Source organism: Berghia stephanieae, chromosome 1, assembly GCF_034508935.2.
Source record: "Berghia stephanieae isolate SIO BIC M18660-M18661 chromosome 1, UCSD_Bste_1.3, whole genome shotgun sequence".
NCBI lineage: Eukaryota > Metazoa > Mollusca > Gastropoda > Nudibranchia > Aeolidiidae > Berghia > Berghia stephanieae.
Window position 1 is genome coordinate 829,471 of NC_088360.1, and position 19,413 is coordinate 848,883.

At 35.6% G+C, this 19,413-nt stretch overlaps 2 protein-coding genes across 2 annotated transcripts in view; one reads left to right on the forward strand and one right to left on the reverse strand.

Annotated features, from left to right (window-relative positions):
• LOC144965928 (organic cation transporter protein-like) overlaps window positions 1–3,244 on the reverse strand; it is a 56,171-nt gene extending 52,927 nt beyond the window's left edge. Inside the window, exons 1-2 of the mRNA XM_078901795.1 lie at window positions 3,224–3,244; window positions 1,660–1,808 (exon numbers count right to left, since the gene is read on the reverse strand). Coding sequence (XP_078757921.1) covers window positions 1,660–1,808 — 149 coding nt within the window. The 5' untranslated portion in view covers window positions 3,224–3,244. The remainder of the gene's footprint in view (window positions 1–1,659; window positions 1,809–3,223) is intronic.
• Window positions 1–19,413, forward strand: part of LOC144965923 (zinc finger protein 862-like) — a 128,287-nt gene that overhangs the window by 104,171 nt on the left and 4,703 nt on the right. The gene's annotated exons all lie outside the window — the stretch shown is intronic.

The following is a 19,413-nucleotide window of genomic DNA, read 5'->3' on the forward strand; positions in this document are numbered from 1 at the left end:
CCAAGACGATTCGTTTCAGTGTTCCCACCTCGTCAGTCGGCATAATCCATTTGTAAGAAATGTCCGTAGAAAACTCAAAAACTAACGTTGTTTCGCTGCCTAGTGGTGACTAGTTTTGATGTGTAGTGTGATGTGCTCTCGTGTTTATATTATGAGTGTCTGTGTGTATGTGTGTATGTGTGTGTGTGCGTACCAACACTCATATATATATATATATATATATATATATATATATATATAATATATATATACATTAAGCTGACGACAATGCCGTCGAGTGACTATGGAATTATAGGAAAATAAGATTGCTTATTTAATCTCTTACCAGGTGCGGCTAGTAAGGTGCTCTCAAGAGGCTGTCGGAACAGACAGCATAATATTAGACCAGTGGGATATCCCAATATACATGTAGAAGCATATTGTGTGCCCAATTTGGATAATATAGATGGTCTATGAACAAATGCAAAGGCTTTTTGACCATTACAAAACACTCCCACGTGTGTGTGGAATATTTTACTCTTTATTTTTCTTCAAAACAAGATTATATAATTTACATTTTCATTGTGTGGCACTCACGAGGTTAATATGAATTGACGGTGAAACGAAATCAAGGAGATCATGGTGATGCTAAATAGTGAACCTTTTAAAAGAACGTTTTTGACCTTTGACGCCATTAATGTCAACTTTAATCTAAGAAACTAACATCTCGCGACATTTGCTATGCAATCGAGTAGGAAAACTGAACGGGAGTTCCCAGACCTTGATCAAGTATCGGGCAAAAAAATCAAAAAAAAAAAAAAACAAAAAAAAAAAAAAACAAAGGCGTGTCTTTGGATCACATAAATTGTGATTTGAAATAAAAACATTTTGCGAAAGAGACTTCAATTTAGCTCCATTGTCAATCACGCTTTGCAACCGTAATATAAATCAGTGAACTGTCCCAACATAGGCCTAGCCCCGTCTCATTTGTTAGAAGTGGGTTTCATCTTCAGTCCTCATGTCATAATACATGTTTAGCGACCAAAATGTGCCAAAATAAACCATCTAAATAATAATAAATAAATAAAATTACCTATATTCATCCTACAGTGGAAATTTGTCTCTAGGGTTTATTCCAAGGAAAGACTGGAATAACCCAGGCGTCAGCCACAGTGCAGCGCTGCAAATTGAGCTAAGGCGATGTGACTTGCTCAATGACATACAGCGAAGCGGCGGCGGGCGATCGAACTCGGTACCTTTCGGGTACGAAATAAAGACCGTACCGCTGAGCCACGCTGCCCCCGTAGACAGAAATTATAATCAACAATATGCTCTTTTGCTCCCCCCCCTCTCTCTCTCTCTCTCTCTCTCTCTCTCTCTCTCTCTCTCTCTCTCTCTCTCTTCTCTTGTCATCTCTCTCTCTCTCCCTCTCTCTCTCTCTCTCTCTCTCTCTCTCTCTCTCTCTTTCTTCTCTTGTCATCTCTCTCTCTCTCTCTCTCTCTCTCTCTCTCTCTCTCTCTCTCTCGAACTCACCGCCCCCCCCCCCGGCCCACCCCATTCTCCATGTCTCTATCTCTATCTCGTCTCAGGAATGAGGAATGATATCTAATATCAAAGACTTCACATCAGTGTGTTTTGAATTGATTATATTATTTGTAGAATGACATGATGTAAAGTTACCTGTGTTTAGGGATGGTGAGGGTAAACATGGGCATGTAGGCGATAAAAGCAGAAGGAAATATCAGGATTGAGAGAATGATCAGCATTCGGACCTGAAACCGGCCCAATCCTCCACATTTCATAAACAGCTCGTCTGCTGACGGAGGCATCTGAAAGTATAAAGGGAAAGCAACATAATTATATCAATACAATGAGAAATTAATAACACGGCAGAAAAATTTGCCAAAACGGAGAAATTATATCAAGTAGAACCAGGTCTCAGTGAGAACTTTATTTTTAATTAATTGTTTTTTTATTTTTAATTTTTTTTTTTTAATTTTTAATTTTTAAAATTTTTTTTTTTGTTGGTAATTATGGATAGCTCGAGTACCAGTTCAGCTGTCGGCAGTTGCTGAGTGATTCAGAAGGTGGATGTCCGTAGCCTACCCCACCAAACACTATCTTATCTCGCGGGTGTTTTTTTTTTTTTTTTTTTCAATAAGAGTCTGTGTTGAGAATGTGACATAGGTTAAGAGAAGAATAAGAAGGGGGAATGGTAAAGGGGAAAGACTTCAGCGTATGAATCGACAGGAAGAAATCTCAACTTTCAAACGGCGGATCTAAATTTCTGTGAAATCGTAAAATCGCTCATTAATTATATAGTAGCAACTACAGACCTCAACTCTTCCATAACTTTTGAGACTACGTTAGTTAGATTTTTTGATTTCACGTTAGAATAAAATCCAATCCCTAATGTAACTCGTGTCAAGACAATTGGCCAAACTTTGATTTTCTTGTACCGTCAGAGCTATAGATCGCCACACTGTGTGCAGATGCGATGTTTAGTTTTTTAAAAACAAAATTGCAAAAAAGGGATACGTAAAAGAAGGTAGTCCTTCAGAGCCTTAAGACCCATGGAGTTTATCCCGGTTTCTATAGCATAAACGGACAATAGCAAATTGCTTGCTACCCTTTTGAGAGGACGATATTATTATTATTATTATTATTATCATCATCATCATTTTCATGATGATGATGATGATGATGATGATGATGATGATGATGATGATGATATGATGATGATGATGATGATGATGATGATGATGATGATGATGATGATGATGATGATGATGATGATTGAGCTTTATATACCGCAATATCCACTAAATGTGCTCAAAGCGCTTTACAAGGGGTCCCTGGTCAACAGCAACATTTAACATGTAGGACGGGACATGACGCCTGTTAATTTTTCGGACAAAGACAACGATGTTAACATCCAGGTACTCAATTTACACCTGAGTACGGGGAGAGAATGTGAGTAAAGAGCCTTTTCCAAGGACTCAAATGATGATGGTGATGGTGATGATGATGATGATGATGATGACGATGATGATGATGATGATGATGATCATTATTATTATTATTATTATTATTATTATTATTATTATTATTATTATTATTATTATTATTATTATTATTATTATTATTATCATTATCATTAGCATTATCATTATTATTACTATTCTTATCGTATGTGTTGTCGAGATGTGTTTAGATTTCACAGTAACAGTCATTTACAACTTACCTTTGCAATGAGTCTCTCAACAAATATAAATTACAACAATTGTATTTGTACATTATGGTCATGCTTATTCAGTTCTGGTACAGTATCGCCGTGACGAAACGGCATTTTGAAATTTTCAACAGCAAATCAACAAAATACAATTTTTCAAAAAATTGGTAAGCAAATTGTCCTGATAAACCCCATTAATTTTTGTCGCCAATTCGTAATTCTGAAAGAATAAATGACAAGTTTTGAGTGTACTTTTTAAAAGCTGAAAATGAAATACAGCAACAAAAACTCATCATAATAATATCCATTGAATAAGCTCAATGCACTATACCAAGTTCCAAACCAACAAACAGCATTAAATATGTAGGAGAAGAGAAGGCACATATCAGGCGCCATAACAATTTTTTTTCCTCGACAGAGCCCTCACTGTTATCGGTCAGGTACAAAATTTACACAAGTGTCTGTGTATGGTGAGATACTATGTCAGTAAAGAGTCTTTTCACGAACTCAACTTTGGGCATACTATTTATGGGACTCGAACCTTCAACTTACAGGTCAAAAACCGATTGTCACACCATTGTAACGGATATTTTAAGTAAATGTTTTCCCCCTAAAAACACTGTGCTTCATCGCTCTACAGCAGCAGATGCTACAAAAGACACACTAAGATAACAACGCCTCTCGGACAGTCGTCATAATGTAAAAAAATGGAAGTGATTGGTAAACATAGTTAACTACACAGGTTTTACGATCGATGGTACGTGTCTAAGTAAAATACCCACTGTTCTACCGCTTGATCAACAATGATCTGAGAGAGAGATCAGTTTCATTCACCTTATTGTTTATAAACAACTAACCATATTTGTCTGTACACGTGTGAAGGTGTTAATTATGATGCAGTATCATGAATGAATAAATTCCCCGAAATCTGATTAGTACTGACAAACCGTTCACAAATCCTCGTCCAGCTGCGAAAGTACGCGGTGTTCTTCCAGCTACTCTGAGCCTTCCGTATCGCTTCAGCACCAATTGCATGTGGGCGACGCCAGCTTTCCATACTGATGCTCAGTTGCCACCATTGGACAAGTTCCGGACCTTGGTCTGTTGGTAGTCACCAAGCATCTCCTCGTCATGGAATGAAATCCGAAATATTATTTCCTGCACCAGAAACGATAATGGTATAGATTTATAGTGCGCCAAACATCCCTTCATCTGGAGGGCTCTGGGCGCATAACATAGATTAAGCCCTAACACACTACACGAACAATGCTAATTATACACATAACCAAAAGAAAGCCTGTCGGAATAAGAATGCCTTCAATTGACGCTTGAATTTCTCTAGTGAAGACGAAGAACGTATCTCAAGTGGTAGCAATTCCACAACCTTGGACCAGAATGCTGAAAAGCGCGTTCATTGATCGGTAATACCGTTCAATGAGGCTTGAGAGATTTGCTGCTGACGAGCCTTCCAAGCATTTGAATACAATAGTTGAAAATTATATTTAATACGCTGGTCCACTGGCAGCCAATGCAGCTGTGGTAGCAATTCGGGAGCTGCAGTTTTCCTGTCTTTCTGCAGTACAACGCGGGCTGTCATGTTCTGTACTTTCTGGAGTTTGTTTATTTTGTCCTTTGTGATACTAACAAACAGTGCAATGCAATAATCCATTTTCGGGAATATCAAAGATGTTACCAATTTGTTGCAAGTTTCCCTATTAATAAATGGTCTGATTGTTCTGATATTTCTTTGAATGCAGATAGCACTTGTTCTCACATTGTTAATATGTTTGTTCATAGACAGATCAATCTCTAAGGTGATGCCGAGATTTTTTGCTGATGTTGTGAGTTGGATTTTTTCATTATCGTTGATTGTCAGTGACAGTGTAAATGGATCTGTCTTATTATTGGAACTAGCAATGAATAAGGCTCCAGTCTTGTCGCCATTTAATTTTAATCTATTTGCAGACATCCATCTCATCACATGATTGATGCATTGTTCGTAAACAGTTATCTTTGAAACTATATCGGATTGCAAACACATGGTATATATCTGGGTATCGTCGGCGTACATATGGTAAGCGAGAGAATGTTGCTCTAAGAGTCTCACAACAGGGGAAGTGTAAAGTACAAAAAGGACTGGACCTAAAACGGATCCTTGAGGTACACCAAAATGAAGGTCACGCTCTGACAAAGTTACTTCCCCAATTAAAACTGATTGAGTTCTTTGAGTAAGATATGATTCAAACCAGTTTAGAGCAGTGCCTGATATGCCGAAAGTAACTTGTAGCCTTCGAAGTAGTATGGCATGGTCGATGGTGTCAAAGGCCGCCGAAAGATCGAGAAGACTAAGGGGGGTGGTTTTTCCTTGATCAATAATTTGCAGCAAGTCATTTGTGATTCTCATCAATGCTGTTTCTCTGCTATGATTTTGCCGATAGGCCGATTGAAAGCACTCATCGAGGTTATTATGTTTCACGTGACAAGAAAGTTGTTTTAGTACAATCTTTTCTAGAATTTTGGAAATGAATGGTAGATTTGATACAGGCCTAAAGTTTTTAAAATTATCACTGTCAAGTCCCGCTTTCTTCAACAATGGCTTCACCAATGCTTTCTTGAAGCTTTCTGGAACAACTCCCACCCTTAATGATTGATTAATCAATTCAGTGATGTAAGGTGCAAGTTCATCAATACACTCCTTCAAAAGGGATTTTGGTAAAGGGTCGAGCCTACATGATTTGCTAGGACTAGAGAGAATCGTTTTCTTTGTGTCATTTATTGAAATTTCTTTGAAAGATGTAAAGGGTTCACCATAAAAAGAGGTATATTCTGCTTCTGTTTCGTCTGTGTCAAGTTCACTCCGTATCGTTGTTATTTTATTCATGAAATACTCTACAAAGCAGTCCGCGAGTTGCTTGTCGTCAGTGTGGTGTGGCAGGCTTGTTTTGATCTCTTTGCCTAGAAGCTTATTTGAGATTTTATAAAACTCCTTCAGACGTTTTATGTTATCAACTTTATCAAGATAGTAGATACGCTTTGCCTTAATTGTCACCTCTTTGAGTCTATGTTTGAATGATATGTAAGTTTCCTTATCAATTGTCAGGCCAGATTTTTTCCATTTCTTCTCCGCTTTTCTTTTCTCTTTCTTTATACGTTTTACCTCCAAATTGTACCATGGTGATTCTTTTCTGATGTTCACAGATCTTGTCGTGAGAGGTGCATGCTTATCCATAACACTAATAATTGCTTTATCAAAATTGTCAACAGTCACTTCTTTCTCACAATGTGTAGTTAGAGAGCGAGAGAGGTCCGCTTTAAATAGTTCTATGTCAATTTTCTTCAAATCTCTATTTTTTTTTTGTTTTTGTGTCGTGTACTGTCCCCTCTCTGATGCCAAAAGATATAGTATAAAAAACGAAGTGAATTTTGCAATTGTATTTAGTGATTCATAACTTGATAAATAATGGTATTGAGTATTGTTGAGTATTGACTGTTTGGAGAATGCTAACGTCAGAAAATAAGAAATCAATTATTTTTTATACCCCCCCCCCAACCCCGCTTTTTTTTTAGTGTGCACATTTTGCAGAACGTTTAGATACAATGTTTTTAATGAATCTTAAAATTATTTTTTATTTTAGTGACATGAAATATAAACATTGAGAGTGAATTTTTTATGTTATAGAAAAGAAAGAGCAGGAGGAGAAGGACGACGATGATGACTACTGCTGCTACTACTATTTTCAATAGAAGAAGTAGAAGGAGGAGAAGAAGAGGAGGAGGAGGAGGAGGAGCAGGAGGAGGAGGAAGAAGAAGAAGAAGAAGAGGAACAGGAGGAGGAGGAGGAGGAGGAGGAGGAGGAGGAGGAGGAGGAGGAGGAAGAGGAGGAATTATATTAGTTTAGACAAGTTAATTATATATTATTATGACCAGCGGCGTGGCGTATTGACGGCATATGGTGGTGCCATGATTAGAAGAAGAAAGAAAATTCTAAAACAGTGAACACGGTTAAGAGGAGAGAGCACATGTTAAAAACTCTCTTTTTTGGAAGGGTGGGGGGAGGGTCGGTGGTTTCTACGAGTGGACAAAACTCACAAAAACAAATAATTCATGAAAACAACAAGCCACAACACTGAGATACAAGTCCCGTATGAAAAGGTCTTTGTATTTATTCTTTGTCCACCATTTAAAGGATTGGTTTTGGTCGATAATGCAATCAATATGTGATAAATGTAAATCAAAAGAGAAAAAAAACCTATGACAGAAATTACTTACTTTTAGTACTTGTAAAGAAAATCTGCACGGCGATGTTTCATCTCTGCAAATCTTTTTATAATGTGTTTATTGAAATCTGGAATGGCATCTATTTCAGCTTTGTGAATTGACAGAATCATTAACGAATTTAACCGCTCCTGTTTCATTGAATTTCGCAAGAAATTTTTCACTCTTTTAAGGGTGCTAAAACAACGTTCAGGAGGTTAAGAAATACGATGGAAGTGGTTAAGGTCATTATAGCCTATAGATGTCCATGATTTGTCAGTGTTTGTTGTATCTGTAAAAAGTAGACAATAAAAACAAAAGAAACGTTTTTTTCTAAACTAACTGTGAGCCATTCATGTCTGTCATACCATGTCACTGAAAAAGAGCGTTTCCGAGATTTCCACACCTGTGTTAATTAAAAATCGGTTGGTTGGTGAAGAACTAGTCTTTTTATTTCTAATTTGTCATCTAGTGTCATCTTCCAAACGGTCGGTGAAGTAAAGAGTCAACTTGATTCATTGCAATTCATTGTTTAACAAAACAAAACTTCAAAGTATATCTCAAATAATGGAAATTAGTGGACTACGATTAATGATTGCACACATAAAAGGTAGATTCAGATCTTAAAGCATCACACAGAAAAAATCACTCCACTTAAGTACTAAAAAAAAATAATAAAATCACACCAAAGTATAACTGTTGACAATCTTCGCTTTCTTTCTCTGACTGACACAAATATACACGCACAAACAAAAACACACACACACACACACACACACACACACACACACACAAATAAACACTCATACACACGTAATCATCAAATCGGCACTACAGGCAAAAAAATGTTGGTAAATTCGGCCACAACACTTCGTTGCAAAGAATTACTTTATTCAATAATCGTGAAAAACAGGTGGGGGGGGGGGGGGGGGGTTGATATGTCATATTTTAAAGTTTTTTGTTGTCTTTCTTTGCTGCTTACAAATAAACTTGACAATGATCAGTGTTTTTGACAGTTAATGTAATATTTTGGATGACCGAAGTTACCCTAATTTGGCGCATCCCCCCGTCCAACGGTGGAGCTCTCAGATCCTGGCACAAGTCGAGGGGTTTTCCGCTATTTGAAGATAGTATAATTCGACCCAGTTTCTCGCTCAATCAGCTGTAGCGATACTAATGGATAGAGCATTAACTGGAGCTTGGATTGCTTTGCACCACGGTGTTGATTCAGTCACTAATTCGCGCAGTGATGTCACCAACACACGAGTCGGCGCAGTGCGTGGTTCGGAATCTTGAATAGAGTGGAGACTAAAAAGGCAGTATGTTGTTGGCGAGTTGGCGAAAGACAGTGGAGTTAAAATTTCTCAGTTTTATTTTTAATTAAATTATGCTGTTTATGATTTTTAAAAGATTGGTACGGTGCCTGGCACCATTCGATCCAATGGCCCCACGTCACTGATTATGACATTATAAACCGTTATGTTATTGTTTAGTATGACAGAGTTTGTCATGGTCTTCTGGTTTATGAAGACTTAAACGGTTATTCTTTCTTACTATGAAAAAAGGCGAAATTAAAATTTTGGCCAAAAATCTCGTCCTTCAAATACCGATCGATTAAAAAGACACTCATCGAGTCAAAAACTTTCAAACATGGTGACCTCGAAGAAACGAGTACTTCAAATATCTTTCAATTAAACTTATCCTCAACTTGGTTTTAAAAATCTCAAACTTGAGACTTCAGAAAAGTTCCAGGTTTAATTTTTAAAAAATAATAATTTGACGATCATTATAATGGATTAATATAATAATAACATGCATCATTAATATCGTCACCATCATCATCATTATAATTATCACCGTCGCTATTAATGTTAGTTATCATAATTGTTAATGTTTCGGCCACAAAACACAAAGCTCATCGACGCTCTCCAATTTACTGAATGAGAATTTCAAATAGTGACAATAATATGAGATATTAAAATTATTATTACACAATACTTCATACAAAATCAATCAAAAACACATGCCTCCTGACGTTCATTCCAATATTAGTATGAAGTCTAATAGGTCTGCTTTATGCTTCTGCACGCCAGATCAGCGTGTGACTTCTCTAGTTCACTGGCAAAAAAACTTTTTATTTTTCATTTTGTCGGAAAAAAATTACTTCCAATATCTATTGATTAAGATGCCCCCCCCCCCCCTTTCCCCAGTTCTTAATGCTGAGGCTTCAAAGAATTATCATAATGTGTGTGTGTTTTTTCTGGGATTTTTTTGTTGTTGTTGTTTTTTAAAATATTTTTGTTAATTATTATTTTTTTTTTTTTTGGAATGAATTAAGGTTAGCCTTAATTAACCCTAATTTGAAATAAAACATCTGTAATTTGTTCCAATTTTTTTTTCTTTTTATGCATCAGAGTGACTCTATCGTTCCTCATAATTTAACCAGTTAATTGCCGAACTCTAGAAAAATACTTATTTAATAATTTGGCCAGAAAACTCGTCTTTCAAATGACCTTCACCTTAGTACAACAGCAACAAAACAACTCTCAAACCTAGGTCTTCGCCAAGTCCAAGGTTTGATTTGCAATGGAAATACCTTCAAACCAACGCAAATTGTTGTTCATTATAACCGTGTTAAACGAAGCCAATAATTAGATAATTGTGCTAGATTATCAGATTTTCGCATATCATAATATGCAAGCTGATTGCAATCACTGTCGGTGTCAGAAGAATCATTGGATTTCACCTAGTTGTAATTTATTGATTTTTAAAACTATTTTTCCACGACCGGCGCGGAGAATACATACTATGTTCCCATTATTCTCAGCGTCCTTGACAATTTCAGACGATTCGATTTGCCAGGAATCCGACTTGACACGCTTCAGCACGTTAGTCTATCTATTCATTTTCAAGATACATATTTGCAGTTGTGGTGGTAGTGATGGTGGTGAAAGGGCGGGGGTTTGTAAGGGAATATGTTACTATTACCCGAATTATTCTAACATTACGAATTCTGTCTGTCCAACAATAACAAAAATCTTTTCTCCTAATTTTGGACAGAAAATTTTTCTTCGTACAGAATGAATGAAAAGTGTGTCACTTAGCTCTTTATTATTGACCTCGTGAGGTCTAAGGAGTTTTTTTTTGTTGCCAAGATGAAGGTAATTTAAATCGATCGATATTTGAAGGACGAGTTTTCTGGCCTAAGTTTTAAATACGAGTCTTTCCAGATTATGGCAGTTAACCTCTCAAACCCAGGACTTCAAACAAGGTTTGAGAGTTTTTGACAGAATTTGACCATTTTAATTTTCTCAGAGCATGGCGGTTTAGAATTTCTCTTATCCGAACCAAACATCATTTTATTATAAAACCCAACAGATGGTATAATTTGCCATATCGTGACAAAACACATCTTTTTTCGTTTTAGCCAAAAACTTTTTTACTTTGATTATCGTTTTCTCTCAACTTGTCAAAATTTTCAAGCCTAACTCTTCTTCAGACCATTTTTGAGACTTCTGGACAAATTTTAGCCATTTTAATTGATCATAATAGGGAGTTTAAGTTTTTTTGGGTGTTTTTTTTTTTGGGTTAAAATAAAAAAGATGTGTTTTGTAAGCGACAAGCAGTCTTGATTGTCACCATGCACATGGATAAAAAATTAAGATATTTTGGAATGTTTTTTCTTGTTGTGTTTTTCTTTCCTGCTTTGTCTAGCACCTTTCATTCACACTTTACAGTTCTTTATCTTAAATGGATAAAAGCATCATGTTGAATAATAGAGCTAACACATTTGGAACCTCAAAGAAAAAAACATACAACACAGCATCACATGGAAAATCATCTCCAGAGCACATTCGTACTCCCCCTCTTCTAAAATTTGCAACCTCTGCTTGGAAGAGAAATTCTTCATCATCACTAAACCGAACATAGCAACACTCAACAGGAGAAAAGAAACAAACACCTTTTATGTAATTACGAACCTCCATAAACACGAATCTAGAAAAATACGAAAACACAACAATCTACTTTCACTTCCACTTCCTGATGAGAGCAACGCTCGATAACAACGTTGTAGAAGTCAAACAATCTTAATTATCTTTCAAATGTTTATATATATATATATATATATAATATATATATATATATATATATATATATATATATATATATATATATATATATATATATATATATATGTGTGTGTGTGTGTGTGTGGTTGTGAGAGAGAGTTTTTGTGTGTGTTAAGTTACTCCGATAAATGTAACTTTTCTCATAATCATGTCTACTTATAATCTCTTTAAAAATGCTTAGTTATTGCATGAAAAAACCCACACCGTATACACCGTTAAAACAACTTATTGACATGTTTTCCCTCTCAAATATCAAATGTAAGCCTTTCTGTTAGCAATGACTATCCCGCCCAAATCTTTGGGCCTCTTTTTCGCTCACGAAGTGCCCAAATTCGCGACAAAATATGGGACGAAGCCGTTCCGTACATGCCATTTAAAAAAATTAATTACGAAGCTGTTTATCGATGAATATGACTGAAAGTTGGCACACAGTTAGAAAAGAGGTCATTTTAGATTATGTCAAGCGACAAAACTCGTACAATTACCAGAAGACCGTTAAAAATATATTTATACTCTTTGGAGTAAAATATTTCTAAAACTACCGGGCGTGTAGGTTTTGTCGCTGACAAGGTAATACATGAACATTTCTTCTTTTTGCTTGTATAATTTCATTGGATTATGATAAGTACTTTTTCCGTATTCTCACAAAACATCAATACAATTTGCATTTCAATGAGTGAAAATATGGAGACGGCCATTATTTTGCTCCACCATCGCGCGACACGAAAATGACGTGAGCGAGGCAAGTCTGCCAGATGGCCAGACTTTAACCTGATCAAATTTGACTTCAAGAGTGGCTAAATAGAAAATCATATGGCTTTCACTATTAAGACTGACCCAATTAAAATGAACTAAATTTTAACAAACAGAAAATTGAATAGACTAGGATAAATGTCACTGAGACAAAAATAGATGAATAAAATTTAATAAAAGAAGCAAAATTATATATTTGGCCACACACGTGGCCATCTGGCACCTTGTTCGCGATGACTGACGACCCAAATCCTCGCGCGCTTTTAAAAAAATTAAGGCATTGTTTCATTGTTATGTCATAGGGATAATAGATTAACTCTCTCTCTCTCTCTCTCTCTCTCTCTCTCTCTCTCTCTCTCTCTCTCTCTCTCTCTCTCTCTCTCTCTAATAAATACTAGAAATAACATAAGCCATGGTCTCACGGGACTGATTGATAATAATTTAGCAGGCATTTTCGTGTCATTTGTCTGGGTTGTAGACAAAAAATTACACTTCGGAAAAGTTCCAAATGATCAATATTATGTATATTTTAAAACAAAATTATAGTTGACCCTAGCCATATAGCTCTAAAACTATACAAGTTAGAACTTTTCTGAATTCTTCATTATATTTTCTGATAATTTTGCCATAAAATTGCCGAGTTTGAATATCTTGTTCCACGTAGTAAGCGAGATGCAGCCACAAACCAGAATAAAACGCAGAAAAAGCGTCCCATATTTTCCGTATTTTTTTTCTCTTTGTGAGTCATCCAAATAAATGACACATTTGAAACGGCATAACTTTGTTATATATTAATGGATTTCCAAAATTCAAAAAGATTTTTACTCAGTGGAGATAGGGCTTTGATTTAAGAGTAGTATTTCCTACAAAAATAGAAAACAAAAATTTTCATAGTCATTGCTACTTTCTGTATATTTTCTAAATCATTTTGATATTGATTGTAATTTTTTAAAGGATTAATATTAGCTATACCCTTAATTAACACAATTTTTATACCCCCCCCCCCAAAAAAAAACAAAACAAAAAAAAAAACAAAAACAAAAAAAAACAACAACAAAAAAGAAGTATTTCATATAGGCAGTAGAGAGCGCCAGTGCACTTTGTGCCGTCTTGACGAACAAGCGCATATTGCTCTATTCTGATTAGTAAGTCTTTTAATACACTGGAAAAGGACTAAATCACCACGTTCAGTGACTTCTCAATCATTCTTTTATTTACAAAGGAGACCATACGGGAACAGATCTTTTTATCCTCCAGTATAAGTCACCTGTTAGTTGTCCTTTTTTGTAATAAAATATTTACAATATCTTCACACCTAAAGATATCATTTTAAAATCCATTGAGGGCGAGAACATGTCTATCACTTATACTAATACTAAAATACTGTAGTTCTTGTGAAATAAAAATAGCTTTAAATAGCAACAATTGTAACAGAATTTGACGTTAGTGTAGAGAGAAATTATATTATCTTGAACAAGGAGATGTGTCTTGATGATAGGTTGTTCCATTTCTCAGTTATTGAAGGTGATCAAATACACTCATGACACGATTAATGAGAGGATCTTTACACTGAGAGAAGATTGAAAATATGTAACAGTCTGTGGTTAATCGTCTCTTATATTAATTTGTACTTAAATGCATACTTATGACATCCAAGTAAATTATTGATAACGATAATGAAGAGTATCTTGATAAGCATAAACTCCAATAAACTGTTATTGATGTGATATCGATAGCATGTCAATATCACATTGGATTCATTTTAGATATTTCTGTCTATTCTGTCATTATTAAACATTTTGAGGTTGAAAAACACTTATGTATATATATATATATATATATATATATATATATATATATATATATATATATATATATATATATATATATATAAGTATCAATCCACTATTAAGGTGACCACTGTGAAATGCACCAATTGGAGGACCAAGCATATGTCTTGTTCAAATTGATTAAACTGTTCAATCTTTGTTCAAATGAGTATAGTTTGATTCCCTACAATGATTTATGAACACAATTCTGATGCTTGATGATCACAATGGTATATAGAAAATTACTCGGTCCCCTAATGTTTTACTAAGTGTTTCTGTAGCTTTAAGGAGACATTTGGTAAAAACATGTTTTTAGGGAGACCACATTAAAAAACCCTTTTAGGGAGCCCAGTATATGTTTATATATGTGTATACCTAAGAGTCCATTTTCAAGTGAGCTACCACCAAATTGTCTAAAATAAAGTAAGTCCTTAAGATTAAGAGCTTCATGGCCATAGTGTCGAAGCTTATCCCAGTGTGCGTAGAGTGAAGTGGCCGAGCAACGCATTTACTAACTCCTGGGAAGGTCCATCCCTCAGAAGGGGCGCTCAGGGAAATAACCTGGGACTCAAACACGGCAAAAAATATTCCCAGTTGCTCCGTGCGCCATTGTTTTTGCAGTCCCCGACCCCTTTAGAAACCTGACGACCCAGGTTAAGATCAGAGATAGAAGGGACCAGGCAGAGGAGTTTATTTGTTGTTGTTGTATACCACTGAATGGACTTGGTTTGTTTTGTTTTGTTTTTAAGGGTTTTACGGCGCTTGCAACACATTAAGGTCATATCAGCGCCAGTAAAAAGGAAGAAAATGGGATAGTAAAAAGTTCTGGAACTACAATTAGAGCACCCAAGAAAAAGTAAGGCAAAGGGGATTTGTTTCAAATAGGAAACAGTAGATTCCAAGAGCCCACTATCAAAGTACTTAGTTTGAGATCACCTAAACGTCTCATTCAGACACAAGCACAGGTCCCAACAAAGAGGGATACACTCAAATGTTTACAAAGCATAAATAATATGTAAACAAAACAATAAAGAGCATAACAGACAGATGATTTACAAGGGAAAAATATAATCTCCCAAAACTCGAACTATACATTTGACTGTTTCCCTCCCAGCCAGGTCCTGGACAAAACCAAGTAATCCCATCCCATCCCGAGACAAAGACAGAAAACAAGTTGGAAAACAGACATAGGGGGATAGAAGACGCAACGAGTACGTCCCTGCCCATTATGGGAAGTCGGGAACCCCACCCAGTGAGTGAATGGAGTTGGATGGATAGGACAGCAGATCTGATGGACACAATGAACGGCTTCAATCAACATCTCATTCACTTTAACTTGCACAATGCTTGCTTTGGTTTCGTGGTAGACAGTTCGTCTGACGCCCGAGTTGCCAGGGTTCGAATCCATATTTGTGGCGATGCAGAGTCATTGTAAAAGTCTCATTTACAGTCTCACTTGTGTTAATTGGAGTACGTTACTGAATTGTAACAACGTTGTTCGTGTCCATATAAATCTACTACCAGCTGCACGTTGAGCTCATTGTGGGTTTTATGATACATCAAGCTCGTGTAAAATTACATTTACATTTGACCGAAAAATGATACATAACGATAGAAGTCTACAAATCATATTGCAGGTTTATTTCAGTTCCAAAAGCCATCACAAACATTCATCCACTGTATCACATAAGTCTTTGGTCACCAAATAAAAGCATGAAGTTTGCTATGTGTACAGTGCAACATAAAAGGATAGAAACAGTTTTACTGATAAAACCCTCAAATGATAACAAACCAATATGTTGTTGCTGGTAAGTTGCTTAATTGCATTTGTTAAAAAGCATAAACTGTGAAGCAAAAGTGTTGAAAATCGTTTGAATAAAGTTTAATGCAAAAAAAATAATTCTTAAGCACTTTATGCCGTTCTAAGCTGTCGTTGCTGCATTTTTTTTTCATTATTAATTATTATTATTCTGATTAAGGATGAGGGGATAAAGAAAGAATGAAATTAAATGCACAGAGGTGTCATTTCTTGACAGTCACCTCTAAAGATTGCAACTCTTAAAACTATCATAAAAAGAATAGTGAAATTTTACATTAGGTATCTAGAAAATGCTGAACATAAAGCTACATTGGCCAATTAAGTTAGGGTTAGTAGAAAGACTTTTTATTCTGCCATATCTGATTCTTTCAGATAGTTCTACATAGCTGCCAACTTTTCAAAAATAAAATAAGGAACGCTCATTTTGCCCGGGATGAGGGGCGATGTGTGCCGAAGCCCCCCCCCCCCCCCCCCCCCCTTCATCGAATCGCAACATATAAAAGTCAGCCTTTTTAATTACTATTACTAACACTAACAAGTTTGAGATGACAGAGGCTAGTCCAAATGTTGCTCAATTATCGGGTTTAGTACCAGCACATTTGAATCGTTAAAATGACACTTTCCACAATGATTGTTGTTTTGTTTTTAAGGGTTTTACGGCGCTTGCAACACATTTAGGTTATATCAGCGCCAGTAAAAAGGAAGAAAATTGGATAGTAAAAAGTTCTAGAATTACAGTTGAAGCATCCAAGAGAAAGTAAGACATAGGGGAACTGGGAACAAATAGGGATCAGATGTAGATTCCAAGAGCGTATCACCAATGTACTAAGTTTGAGATCACCTATAAGTCTTATCCGGACACAAGAACAAATCCAACAAAGAGGAACACACTCAAATGCTTACATTATACATTAAAAAATAACAAATATAGTAATAATACATAACAGAGAGATGATTTACAAGGAAAAAAATATCATCTCCCAAAACAATAAATATGCATTTGACTGCTTCCCTCCCAGCTAGGACTCCGGCGAGGGCCAGGAAAAAAACAAGTAATCTCATTCCAAGACAAAGACTGAAAGCATGTTGGAAAACAGATATAAGGGGATAGAAGACACAGTGTGTACCTCCCTGCCCGCTATGGGAGCTTTCCACAATGAGATCAAAATTCAGAACGGACAATATAAAGAAAGAATTCAACTGCCTCAACTTTGATAAGGACCAATACACAAGAAGCACGATTGTAAAATAAATGAAATAACTTAAGATGGTTAGAAATGCATAACTACCAACCTGGTACATCACTTGAGAGGGCGTTTTGGGGTAAAAATTAGGTGAGTTCAGATAAAAAGTAGACGATTGCATATATGTTTTCTTTCATGCAACATAATGGTCTTTAAGTAGTATACTATAATAGTAGTTATAGTAAAATGCACCTCTAAATATTAGAGAATTCCTACTTCTTTACTTTGACAAGATAAACACACCTAAAAATGGAGTATACTTATTTTTCTTGAACCTAAACCGTTACAAAAGCTTGCTTGAAAAAAAAAAAATTAAAATCAGATGAAGATGTTTTTAAAGGGATTAAATTTATATATTTCATAAATTAATAAAGGGAAATAATCATTGTCATCTTTAATCAATATAAGCAATTGATTTTCTTATTGAATACCTTCCAATCAAAAGGTGGATTTAATTTTATTCTTAATTAAAATAATATTTGTAACAAATAGTGAAAGTATCAATACTGTCTTAGAATATTCAAAGTATATCGAGGCTAACATCCATATCCTATGCAAATCTCCAATACATTATGAAAGGTTTGAGTAAAATACAGGCGTCATATAAACGAATGGAACTTTTTTAATTGTTGAAAATCATTTATGTTAGAGGCATAATTCAAATTAAAGAGCTACACAAATGGAGATTATGCTCTCACTGGACACCAATAATAATGATAATAATAATAACAACAATAGTAGTAGTAGTAATAGTAATAATAATGGATCAATAATAATAATTCATTAGGCTCACATGGATTTTTTACCACAAATTAGTCAAAAATTACAAAATACGGATTTTGAACTAAAAATAAGCACTTACGGACTCAGGAAGTCAAATACGGAACAAATCCGTTTTTAACAGAACGGTTGGCAGCTATGGTTCTACAAAGCATTTGTCTCTCAAGCTGAGCAAATGAATGTTCATATAATATAAAAAAAGGATATTGCAATGATGAACAGATTGTACTATATAAAGATAAAACGTTTTTGTAAACCCCCAAAATATGTCAATAACACTATACAATACAATGAATGTAATACAAATCAAATTCATGATTGTCATTACACCGATTGAAACGCTCTTTCCCTTCTATATTTATTTCTTTCATTAAAAATCTTTGTCTTCACCAAACTAATTAGTGTACCTTCAGGGATTCCTTTTTGTGAAAATACCCTGTGGTGTTTTAAGAACAGAATAATTTCAGACTTTCTAGGTAATGATCCCCTTGAACCATGTGCTGAAACATCTTCGACAAAGTTTTTAAAATATGACTTGACTCTATCTGTATCCTCATCTGACCATGACATGTATCTCCGATTTTTGCTTGAATTCCTCTTGGGTTCAGTTTGTTTTGAAGAACACGTAAGCTGATTTGGCACTCCTGCTTCACCATCAAATATTTCTTCTTGATTTGCAGCTGTTACTATGGATGTTCCAAAATTTGCATTTGAGTCTCTATTCACTACAGAGTCATTTGTTTCAATGTTACAATTTCCTTCCCCAGTGACCGATGCTGAGTTATCAATTTGACCCAAAAAATGACCAACTTCTGTTATTTCTCGTATTGCAAGTGGACACTGATAAATGTTTTGATTGATTGATTCACTGTGTCCCATATGTCGATAGAAGACATCTCTCTCGTGTTGTGGGACATCAAGTAAGGCAAATAATGTCGAAGCTCGGTGCCTGAATTTATCAGCTATTAACAACTGGGGTTTCTCTAAATCCTTTACTAAGGAAGTGACATATTTGATGGCAATGTAACCACTTACATGATCTTTGGATATTCCTGTATTTGGAAAAGAAATGGGTTGTCTGAAATATCAACAGCTTTACGCTCCTGTGCAAGTTTCCTTAAAGGCTGAATTGTGTCATTGGGTATCAACACAGGGACCAACATCTTGCTTCCCTTTCCAGACTGATAGGCCAGCTTATACTTCTCAAGTAACGCTTTTTCCAGAGGATCAGTGACATGTTGTACAAGCTGGGGATCAACCCATACACCTGAATCTGCATCATTCCAGTCTTTTAACAACATCCTTGCGGGTTCTCCGCCTCTCCTCGCATTAAACATTGTAAGCCTAGCTACGATGACATTGCGAAGCCTAACAAACATATGTGAATCAAATA